General features: G+C 38.3%; 1 protein-coding gene across 8 annotated transcripts in view; it reads right to left on the reverse strand.

Moving 5' to 3' along the window:
* Window positions 1–12,500, reverse strand: part of LOC119596390 (calcium/calmodulin-dependent protein kinase kinase 1-like) — a 196,437-nt gene that overhangs the window by 80,416 nt on the left and 103,521 nt on the right. For 2 of the 8 annotated variants that reach the window (XM_037945612.1, XM_037945611.1), the window contains exon 1: window positions 7,935–8,038. The exons of the other annotated variants lie outside the window; for them this stretch is intronic. In XM_037945612.1, the coding sequence (XP_037801540.1) occupies window positions 7,935–7,951 (17 nt within the window). In that variant the 5' untranslated portion in view covers window positions 7,952–8,038. Of the gene's footprint in view, window positions 1–7,934; window positions 8,039–12,500 lie in introns of those variants that run through there. 8 annotated transcript variants of the gene reach the window in all.

The raw sequence follows: 12,500 nt of genomic DNA on the forward strand, positions 1-12,500 counted from the left end.
AGCATTGTTGTTTTATTACTGCTGTTGCCATTTGTATAATTACTATTATTATTGTTTTTGCTAGCACCATCATTATCACCATCATTGCCATTAACATCACTATTATCATATCATTATCACAACTACACTCACAAGTAAAATAACAAAAAACAATCACCAGTATCACTGTCTTCGTCATTATCATCATCACTGTTATCATCAGCATTACCATTACTGTTATCACGTGGGATATTCGCATGGGCCAATTTCACAGTGTTTAATGCACAATATACGAATATGCAGACACACATGCAAACATGCCGATCTGCTGACGTTTGATGCATTATTATTGTTATTAACCTCTTTTATCGTTACATTTATTTTCATTATCATTAATACTATCATCCTTATCATTATTTTTATCATTATCATGAGTGCCATTATTGTTTGAAATAAATAAGAGAGGCAACAACAATAAGAAATATAACAAAAAATGAGAAATTTGAAAAACAAAGAACGATATAACACTAACAATAATAATAACAAAACAAACAGCAACAATACTAGAGAACACTGATCAAAAGCACCAGTAAAAAAGCAAAAAAAGAACAGCAAAACGAGCAATAGGAAAAAAAAAAATAAAACAAAAAGCAAACAAAAAACAATTGAACGAAAACAATAAATACAAAAAAAACAAAAATAGCAATTAAAACAAAAACAAAAACCAACCAAAAACAATAAAAGCAGCAAAACACTAAAACAAAAACGATAAAATAACAAAAAACAGTAAAACAAAACAAGCAAATTTAAAAAACAAAAACAATAAAAATCAAACAAAAACAAAATAGAAAATAAAACAAAACAAAAAACAAAAGCACTAAAACATCAAACAAACAAGCATAAAAACAAAAAGAAAAAAAAAGGCAAAACGAAGCGCGCACACAGAACGGCAAAAGCGCCAGAACGCAAAGGGCCTCGCAATCGTAATCTCTTAATAAGGCAGTGATTGCACGGCCGGTAACGACGCAGTTCGGACGAGCGCTATTAAGGCCCCTGATCCCCCGTGATTGGTTGATATGAAATGAAATTGTTTACAATGGAACGCGTCCTCCCTCCTCTATCACGTGTCCCCTCGCCCTTATCCCTCTACCGTTTAACCTCTTTATCCGTTATACTTTATTCCCTATCCCCTATCCTTCCCTTTCTATTCCTTTTGCCTTACTCCCTAGCTCTTTCCCTTACCTCTTATACCTTTCCCCTAACCATAACCCTTGCCTCTTAATACCTTTACTGTGAGAGTAAGGGAAACTATTCTTTACCTTCCTCTGCCCCTCTACCCTCTCCCTCCTTTCCCCTTAGAGTACTTACTGTGAGAGCGATACAAATATTTCCCCTACTACACCCCCTCCCCCACATTCCAGCCCCCATCGCCCTTATCGCGAGCAGTGAGACTAAACCCTCCCTCCCTTCTCCATTCCCCCCTCCTCTTCCGCACCCCCCCCCCCACCATCCATGGCCCTTATCGTGAAGGTAATGATAGACTCTCTCCCCCTCCACCCCCAATCCCCAGAGTTTTAAACGTGGGAAGAATGAGACATCCCTCTCCCCCTTACCCTCCCCCCTCTACAAGACTCCAGAGCTCTTACTGTGATGCGAGTTATGTAAGTTTCCCTTAATTTCACTAACGCTCGCCTTGCTCTCTTGCGTTCTTACTATGAGAGTAATAAGAGTCATCCTCTCCCCCCCCCCCCTCAAATGCTTTCATATCTCCCTTCCCCCCCCAAATGCTTTCATACCCCCGTCCCCTTCCTCCCTCCCTTCGACCCTTAGATCGCTGCGACTAGCCTCCGCCCCCCCCCCCTCTCTTCATCCTCACCCCCATCGCTTTTACTATGAAAGAGTTGAGTCAATCCCATCACTCCAACCTTCCCTTTGTACCACCCCCTCACCCTTTTTCAGTCACCCTCTATCTTTTCACATATCATCTACCTCATCTTTATCCTATCCCCTCCCCCTTTCACCCATTCTCTCTTCTTTCAGTCATCCCTAACCTTTTACCTTTATCCCAACTCCCTTTCACCCACCTCTTCCCTTTTCTTTTAGCTTCTTTCCCTTCATCCACCCCTCCCCATTCATGCACCCACTCCCCTTTCACTCAACCACCTCCCTCCTTTCATCCCCCACCCCTCCCCATTCATGCACCCACTCCCTTTCACTCAACCACCTCCCTCCTTTCATTCCACCCCCTCCCCATTCATGCACCCACTCCCCTTTCACTCAACCACCTCCCTCCTTTCATCCCCACCCCCTCCCCATTCTGCACCCACTCCCCTTTCACTCAACCACCTCCCTCCTTTCATCCCCACCCCCTCCCCATTCTCTTAAGCCTCTCTCCCTTCACCTATCCCATTCCTAATCACCCAACCTTATCCCCTCTCATCCACACACCCCTATTTCACCCATCCTCTCCCCTTTCTCTTAGCCTCTTTCCTTTCACTCAACCCCTTCCTATCCCCCCATCCCCCCTCCCCTTTCACCCATACTCCCATCCCCAAGCGTCATTACCGTAATAGTAATACGAGTCTGATCTAACTATGGACCTTTTCCTCTGAACTCGTCACGTGTAATCAGAACTTTTGGAATCTTTCTCTCTGTCTCTGTCTGTCTCTCTGTCTCTCTCTCTCTCTCTCTCTCTTTCTTCCTCCTTCTTCCTTCCTTCTTTCTCCTTTCTCCTTCCCCCTTCCTTCTTCTTCTTCCTTCTCCCTCTCCTCTCCCCCCCCCTCTCCCTCTCTCTTTATTTTATTTTATTTTATTTCCTTTAAATGGCGGTTGCGAGAAGCTCACCGAGTCCCTTAACATTCTGAATCCTGGACGCTCTAAACCAGAATGCCTGTGATATTCTTGGCGTTACGTAAGACGGCAACCTAGTTAAAAACACATCGTCAATATGTGGCAAAAGTTACACTTCTTTAACAACCACGTACTGTTTGCATCCCGTTCTTCGATTTCGCTAACACGTTGCATTAAGTTTGTAAATTATTTCGCGGTAAAAGCGCGTGTTGTTGATGAGATTTTTTTTTTTTTTATCGTACATATATTTATGTAAGTGTAGGTATATTATCATTTGCAAAAGGTACGTACATATTCGTGTAGCCGGGTATACATGTGCACACCGTATTTCTCTGTCTCTCCCTCCCTCTCTTTTTCTTTTTCTTTCTTTTCCTCTTTTCTTCTCCCTTCCTCTCTTTATCTCTCCATCTCTCTTCCTCTCTTTCTCTCTCCATCTCTCTTCCTCTCTTTATCTCTCCATCTCTCTTCCTCTGTTTATCTCTCAATCTCTCTTCCTCTCTTTATCTCTCAATCTCCCTACCTCTCTCTATCTCTCCGTCTCTCATCCCCCCCACACACATATACACACTTGGGTATTTATGAACGAGAACACATGTTCTAAATCAGAAGCCATACTGATTTATAACACTAAGCCAAAAAAAATAGATAACAGAATAAAAACAAAAACAGTAGCATAATCAAATGACAGAGAATATCAATATTCAGGATAAAAAAAATCACAGTAATAATGGAAATAATAATGATGATGAAAATAATAATGATGATAAAGATGATGATGATGATAAAGATGATGATGATGATGATGATGATGATATTGATGAAGATGATGATGATGATGATGATGATGATGATGATGAAGCTGCTGCTGATGATGATGATAATGATAATGATGATGATTATAATGATGAAGATTATGATGATGGCATTTATAAGTAATAACATTACGGCGAAAATAGCAATATCAAGCAAACGCATCTTACATTTTTACTGCAAATAGAATGGCGATCCCTTTTAAATTACTTAAGAGCAGATCCAATTCCAAGAATTCTGACGCGAAAAAAACAACAAAAATACTTTAATCTCAGAAGCTGCAGTGAGCCTATTAATTCTCGACGCTTTTACCATAATCATTTCTTCTTTTTATACGATACTGAGAATGGCGCTGAAGAATAATGGGAGCTTTTCATCAAAGTTCGATTCTTATTTGCAATTATTACTTCTTTTAATGTATTTTACTACGAAACGTGAGATCAAAGAAAAAAAAATCATTATGCGTATCAAATACACTGCAACATCCATGAATTCATGACAATGCAAGCATGTAATCTAATAATCATTTGCATGTACCTATACATACAGACATGTATGCCTGTACATAACGTGTGTGTGTGTGTGTGTGTGTGCGTGTGTGTGTGTGTGTCTGTGCGTGTGTGTGTGTCTGTGCGTGTGTGTGTGTGTCTGTGCGTGTGTGTGTGTGTCTGTGCGTGTGTGTACCTGTGCGTGTGTGTACCTGTGCGTGTGTGTACCTGTGCGTGTATGTTCGCGCGTGTGCGTGTTCGCGTGTGTGCGTGCGCGCGCGTGTGTGTGTGTGTGTGTGTGTGTGTGTGTGTGCGTGCGTGCGTGTGCGTGTGTGTGTGCGTGTGTGTGTGTGCGTGTGTGCGTGTGAATGTGTGCGTGTGTGTGTGTGAATGTGTGCCTGCGAGTGTGTGCGCGTGCGCGTGTGAATGTGCGTGCATTCGTGCGTGCGTCCTTGCGTGTACGGAAAATTTCTTTACTAAGAGTTTATCACCATGCAGCGAACACAAACCTTGTTTCCGTGCAATGAATCGAAAACTATTTCCGCACAGTATACCGAAACATTCACTCCTGTACAACGCGCAGAAAACCCCCCTTCCCCACCCATTTAAACGGAACCCCAAAGCAACTTTATGCAATGAATAAGCCTTAATTCCATACACAGATTACAGAAAAAAAAAAAAATCACACGCCAAAACGCGCTCTCCGTCGGCAAATCAAATCCCGGAAGCATGACCCTGAAAATGAACTGCCCCGAATTTAGTATCGTCCGCCCTGCCCTGACCTTGGCCAACGAACGCTTCGACACTCAGCTCGCAAATCAAGGTCGGTCATGGCCCTTTGGGATCTTTTTAGCTTGTTTTCTTTCTTTTCTTCTTTCTTTCTTTCTTTTTTTTCGTATCCAAAATATCTAGTTTTATTTTTCATTTATTTATTTATTATTACTTCTTTTTTTTTTTTTTGAGATGTACAGTGCAAAGATATAATTTGCCTATCAAGCAGGCATTTTGTTTGCTTGTTTGATGTATATATAGTGCATAGGTATACACTGCAATCATGTGTTTTGCTTGTTAATTGGTTTGTTTTGAAATACGTAAAAATAATACGAATTCGGTATGCTTGGCAAGCGGAGGTGGAAGTTAATAAAGATGACACATTAATAGCAATAATTAATGGCAGCGATAATAACAGCCACATTATATATGAAATTTGTATAATGCAAGTTCAATATCATAATTATCATCACCAATGACGTCATCGGCGTGTCCATCGCGTGCAAGTGAAACGCAAAGACGTCAAAGTGCGATTGGTTTCTTGACTTTTTCCCTGAAATGTCCCGACCTATATTTCTTTTAAATATCCTGTCTTCAATTTTGCCTTAAATTCCCTACCTTCTCTTTCCCTGATATTACCTTTCTTCTCCTTCCCTTAAATTCCCTTTCTTCTCTTTCCCTTAAATTCCCTGCTTCTATTTCCCTCAAATATCCTGGTTCCTCTTGTCCCTAAAATTCCAGGCTTCTATTTTCCCCAAAACTCTCCGCGGCTTAAATTTTCCCCTAAATTTTCATGCTTCAATATTCCCTTAAAATTCCCCGGCTTCACTACTCCCTTAAGGTCCTCTCCGGCTTAAATATTCCCCATAATTCGGAGACAGCCATGAACTTCACCACAACCGCAATCAATGATGTCAAGGAAGGATGTCTCTTTTCCATCTCGCTTCTCTCGCTTTTCTTCCTCCCCTCTTCCCTCTCTTCTCTCTCCCTTTCCTCTTCCTTTTCCCCCCTTCGATTCGCTCCGGTTCTCCTCTCCCCTTCTCGCTTTGTCATTCGCTGGTCACTCTTCTCCCTCTTTGTGTCTTGTTTCCTCCTCATTTTTCTCTTCTTCTTCTCTCATATGCATTTTTTTTCTTTATTACTTCTTTGTCTCTCGCCTGGGTTTTTTTTCCTCTTCGCCTTCTTCACTTTCCTTAATGTTTCTCGCTTGTTTTCTTTTCCTTCTCTTTGACTCCTGTTAGCCTTCCTCTCTTCCTCTTTGTCTCTCGCTTAACCTTCTCCTTTCTCTTTGTCTTTCGCTTTCCGTATATTTTCCCTCTTTGTCTCTCACTTGCCTTACACATCTTCCCTCTCTGCATCTCTCGCCCATTCTCACCTTTCTCCCTCCCCACTTTTCCCCTCTCTCTCTCTCTCTCTCTCTCTCTCTCTCTCTCTCTCTCTCTCTCTCTCTCTCTCTCTCTCTCTCTCTCTCCCCTCTTCCCTTTTCCTCTCGCCCCTTTTCCTCCCTTCCTCTTTACCTCCCTTGCTTTTCCCCCTTTCCTTTCCCCTTCATTCCTTTTGTTCTCCCCCTTAAAAACTTTCCAGCCATTTTTCCCCTTCGACCTTCCTTTCGCCTCCTCCCCCAAACAGGAAAGAGATCAAAAGCTAAAAGGGAAAAAACGGGGTAATAAGCACCTTTGCACGCTCTCCCGCTGTAAAAGCAGAACGGGGGGATAGAGGAAGTAGTTAAGAAGAAAAACAAAAAAGACAAAAGAGAATATAAGATAAAAAGAAAAAAAAAAAGGTAGAAAATAAAAATAAAAAAAAAAAAAAATAAAAAAAGAAAAAGCAAGATTATGAACATCTAAAAACAGCAAATTTTATGTAATATATATATATAGATATAGAGATAAAAAAAAGGTATTGATATAAATAAATAAATAATATAATAAATAAAAAATAAATAATATACATTATTATATACATAAAATATATATATTAAAATATATAATTAATATAAAATATATATATATAATAGATATATATAATATATATATATAATAATATATATATACATAAAATTATCTATATTATACATATTATAATATATACATATTATCTTTATTTTTAAAATACATATATTTACATATATTTATATTATTAATTACATATATAATAATATATATTATATTATATATACTATATTATATAATATATATATATATATATATATATAAAATCATAGAATTATATATTTACTATTTATATATATATTAAAATTATATAATATATATTTTTATACATACTATATATACATTTTATACATATTATTATATACATTTATTATATATATTCCCATATTACATTATCATATATTATTATACTTTATATATATATATCCCTACATTAATATATAAATAAAATATATTTTTTAAAAAAAAAAAAAAAAAAAAAAAAAACTATTGTATATATATATATATAGATATATATAATAATAATAATATATATATATATAATACATATATATATATATACATATAGATATAATATATATGATATATATATATATAGTATATATATAATATATATAGTATATATTATAGATTATATATATAATATATAATATAGATATATATATAATATAATATATAAATATATATATATTATTATATATATTTATATATAATTATATATATATATAATGTATATATATATATATATATATATATATATATATAGATATATATATAAAATTTTATATATAATGTTATATATATATATATATATATATATATATATATACATATATATATCATATAGATACACATGTACACACATCTATATATACATAAAGCAACATTTATAACCGTAAATATAAGGCGTACAGCCCCTAAAACACCGTGTACAACCCCCAACGCAATATACACAATCCCCAAAGCATCGCCCAATCTTAAAGCGACGTCCTCGGCCCTCACAGTAATATGCACAGCCCCTTAGGCAGCCCGCACAGGCCTCTCATCCCGGGGACACATTATATCAATTACGAGGAATGCTTACATTGTAGAGCCGAACATCGATCAGCCAGAGAAATTCCGTCAGCGCTGACACATTGCGGCAGCCGCTCCGTACACAGCTGACTTCCACACTGAGGCACGCCATGTGTCAGCGTTCTGGGGCGATAAGGCCGTTCAGGGGTGACAAATTACAGCACTTATCTCTTATCTTTGTAGATATCGAAGTGATATCTATGAGAAACTTCTGCGATGTTTAGGAATATGAAAATTCCCTCGCTGTCTCTTTCTCGTTTCTGTTTCTCTTTCTCTGTCTCTGTTTCTGGCTGTCTCCTTGTCTCTCTTTTTCTGTCTCCCCCTCTTTCTCTTTCTACCTCCCTCCCTCTTTCCTCTCCCCCTCTCCCTCCCTCGCTCACTTCCTCTCTCTGACTCACCCACCTACCCTGACTCATCTCTCCGTTATAAAGTTATCACGAAATCATATTCATTACATTCACATATGACAGAGAAAAAACTAGAACAGAAAATCCACACAACAAGTTTATCAGAAAGAAGACTGACTCATTTCTAACAAACTCGTTTAGTTCATCTTTTTTTATGTTTTTTGCTCATTAAAAAAAAACTATTCGCTGTCAACGTATTAAAACAATAGTATGCATGTTGCTACTTCTCAAAATACAAACATTTCCGCCGAGAGTTTTTAGTCAGCATTCGCTGCGATACGAGTACTGCAGTCGGCATGATAGCAGGACGCGGTTTTATATAGCATGTCGGCGCGAGAGTCAGCATTCTGCAGATGGTCAATATGAATTTAATGAACTACGCTTAAAGGTCAGAAGGTCCGCGGTTGATCTATACTTGTATTATACATTTGTTCTTGTTTTATAGTCGAATTGTTTGCGGGCATTTATACTTGAATTCATTGTATTGCTCTTGAATGGAAATGAATGGAAGGCGATGAGTGATGTGATGAGGGTTCACTGAGTGTGGTGGAGGTGGAGGTGGTGGTGAAGGAGGAAGAGATGGGGGTGTTGTTGATGTTGGTGGTGTATGGTGATGATACTGATGATGACGCTCCTGCTGCTGCTGACGATGATGATGATTATGGCATGGCAATGGAAGTGATAAGGATGATGGTTAAAATGATGATACTACCAACTACATCTACCAGTACAGTTGTTTATAATAATAATAGTAACCATAATAATAATATCGATGGTGGTGATGGTGATGGTGATGGTGATGATGATGTGATGATGATGATGATGATGATGATGATAATGATGATGATGATGATGATGATGATGATGATGATTGATGATGATGATAGCATCAGCAATATCACTAATTTTAATGATAGTGATATTGATAATGATAATAACAAAGATGATGATGATAACAAAAACAATATTAACAATAATAGAAAGACGCAGACCTTAGCTCACGCCTAGGAATCCAATTTCAAAATACGCTAGCAGCTAAAGGCAATAAATGATAATAACAATAACAAAATAGCGATATCAGCAAGGAAAGGAGTAATAAAGGGGGTCAGCAAAGTAATTTAAGTACAGTAATCCCAACCGGGCCATAGGGAATTAATAGATATAAATATATAGTATAAAAATATATATTATATATATATATTATAATATAATATTATATATAAAAAAACATATATAAATATATAAAAATTATTTTTTTAAATAAATATATATTTTTATATATTATAATATTTATATAAATAATATTATCAATATATATATATTATAATAAATTTTTATACCCAAAATATATATATTATATATAATAATCTATATATATACTAATATATCTATATATTCTATACAATATATATATATATATATATTATATATATATATATAATATCTATATATATAATATATCTCATATTACATATATATATCTACTTCTCTCTCTAATTCTCTATATCTCATAATATTATTATCTTATATCTATAATCTTATTTTATATCTATATATATCTCTATCTATATATATATATATCATTTCATCCTTACATATTTATATCAATATATATCTATCTCTATCTATACTTATCCTATATATATCTATATATCTAGATCTATATCTATCTCTATATTCTATTATCTCTATATCTCTTCTCTAACTACTCATCTATCTCATATCCATATCTATACTATATATTCAATACTCTCTCATCTCTATCTATATACTATATATATATATCTATCATCTATTCATATATCTTCTATATATCTCTCTATAATCTCTATCTATCTCTCTACTATCTCTCTCGTTACGCCTAATCAATCGCATCCCCCCTCCCAACTTTTTTTTTTGCACAACCCTAGTGACAAACCGTTCCACCAAGACAACAAACCAGTAAACAAGCAACCCGGGGACCAACGAGTAAACAAATAAATGCATCCGAAAGCATAAACTTCCCCCTTAACCAACCAATAAAACGCAGGAGAAGCAGTAATAACAAACGTACGCAAAAGGGACACGTCAGCCAGTCTCCCCTAACACGAGCTGCACAAGAATTTAAAGAATCCAAAGAGAGGGGAAAAGAGAGAGAGAGAGAGGGAGAGAGGGAGAGAGAGAGAGAGAGAGAGAGAGAGAGAGAGAGAGAGAGAGAGAGAGAGAGAGAGAGAGAGAGAGAGAGAGAGAGAAAGAGAGAGAGAGAGAGAGAGAGAGAGAGAGAGGAGAGAGAGAGAGAGAGAGAGAGAGAAAGAGGTGAGGTGAGGGTGAGAGGGTGAGAGGGAGGACAGGAGAGAGTTGCGAGGGCGGCGGTGATGCGACTATACTGTGATGCTGGCCCATTTGGTACGAGATTAGTGTGACGAAAGGTGTTGAAGTATGATGGAAGGAATATGTTGGCGTGAAGGAGTGTGGTGAAGTGAGTTGGAGTACGGTGAAGAGTGATGAACGGTAGGAATGATGAAATGGGATTTAGTATGATAAAGTGTGATGAAATATGGAATGTGATAAAATGTAATGGAACGCAAAGAAGTGTGTGGAGTGTGTGAATAAGACCTACGCGTATTAGTATATGGTTGCATATAGTGTTAAGTGCCTCAAGCAAATCGCTTAAGTCAGTAATGTAAACGCATATTCACGTGATAAAACTTTAATATATTGCTATTTTGTTATCACAGTGTACTCGTATTAGGCAGCGATACAGTTTGAAGTGTTTTATGCAAGCGTATGTAGCAATATGGTAAAGTAGGTTTCAGGCTGGATGGAGGGAGGTGGGGAGGAGGAGGAGAGAGAGGGAAAAAGGTGGGGATAGGGATAGGATAGGGAGAGGGAGAGAGGGGGAAAGAGGAAGAGGGAACGAGGTGAGAGAGGGAGAGGGTGATAGGGGAAAAGAGGGAAGGAGACAGGCAGGCAGGCAGATTGTGTGTGTGTGTGTGTGTGTGTGTGTGTGTGTGTGTGTGTGTGTGTGTGTGTGGTGTGTGGGTGTGTGTGTGTGGTGTGTGTGTGGTGGTGTATGTGTGTGTGTGTGTGTGTGTGGGTGTGTGTGTGTGTGTGTGTGTGTGTGTGTGTGTGTGTGTGTGTGTGTGTGTGTGTGTGTGTGGGGTGTGTATATATATATATTATATATATATATATATATATATATATATATATATATATATATAGAGAGAGAGAGAGAGAGAGAGAGGGGGGGGGGAAGAGGAAGAGGAAGAGGAAAAGGGAGAGGGAGAGGGAGGCGATAGGGAAGTGAATGGGAGAGGAAAAGAGAGTGAGAAAGAGAGGGGGGAGATTGAAATAGAGATTCTATATATCTCGGACAACCTCCTCCACCTCCTCCTCCTCCTCCTCCTCCTCCTCTCCTCCTCCACCTCCTCCTTCCTCCTCCTCCTCCTCCTCCTCCTCCACCTCCTCCTCCTCGGTGACGCCTCCGCCCACACCAAGCTATCTCACTGAAATGAAAGGAAAATACGTCCACCTCCACCTCCACCTCCACCTCCTCCTCCTCTTCCTCTTCCTCTTCCTCTTCCTCTTCCCCTTCCTCTTCCTCCACCTCCTCCTCCTCCTCCTCCTCCTCCTCCTCCTCCTCCTCCTCCTCCTCCTCCTCCTCCTCCTCCTCTTCCTCTTCCTCTTCCTCTTCCTCTTCCTCTTCCTCCACCTCCTCCACCTCCTCCTCCTCCTCCTCCTCCTCCTCCTCCTCGGTGACGCCTCCGCCCACACCAAGCTATCTCGCTGAAATGAAAGGAAAATACGTGTCGACACCAAAATACACTGTGAAGCTCGACGACCAACCGGATGCCGCTCTCTGGGAGGAAATGCGAGAAAATAGAGACAAAGATAAAAATAAAAACAAGAATAATAAAAAAGAAAAAAAGGGTAAGAGAACAGCTTGCAGGAAATTTCAGTCGAGATATTTCCACCAGAGAGAACGCTCAGTCACGATGCAAGCTCACAGCCACTGGAGTTGAAAGCAACATATGATGGAAGTTTATCAAAGGAAAACCAAGCGCTCAGAAGGCAAGAAAACACAACACCAAAAGGAACAGCTGATTCCAGTTAAGAATTTTGGGCAGGTTTTCTTCTCACAAGTTTATTTTCTGATCTGAGTATGCCGTAGCTCCTCATCGCCTTAT

This window comes from Penaeus monodon, chromosome 37 (genome assembly GCF_015228065.2).
Source record: "Penaeus monodon isolate SGIC_2016 chromosome 37, NSTDA_Pmon_1, whole genome shotgun sequence".
Classification (NCBI taxonomy): domain Eukaryota; kingdom Metazoa; phylum Arthropoda; class Malacostraca; order Decapoda; family Penaeidae; genus Penaeus; species Penaeus monodon.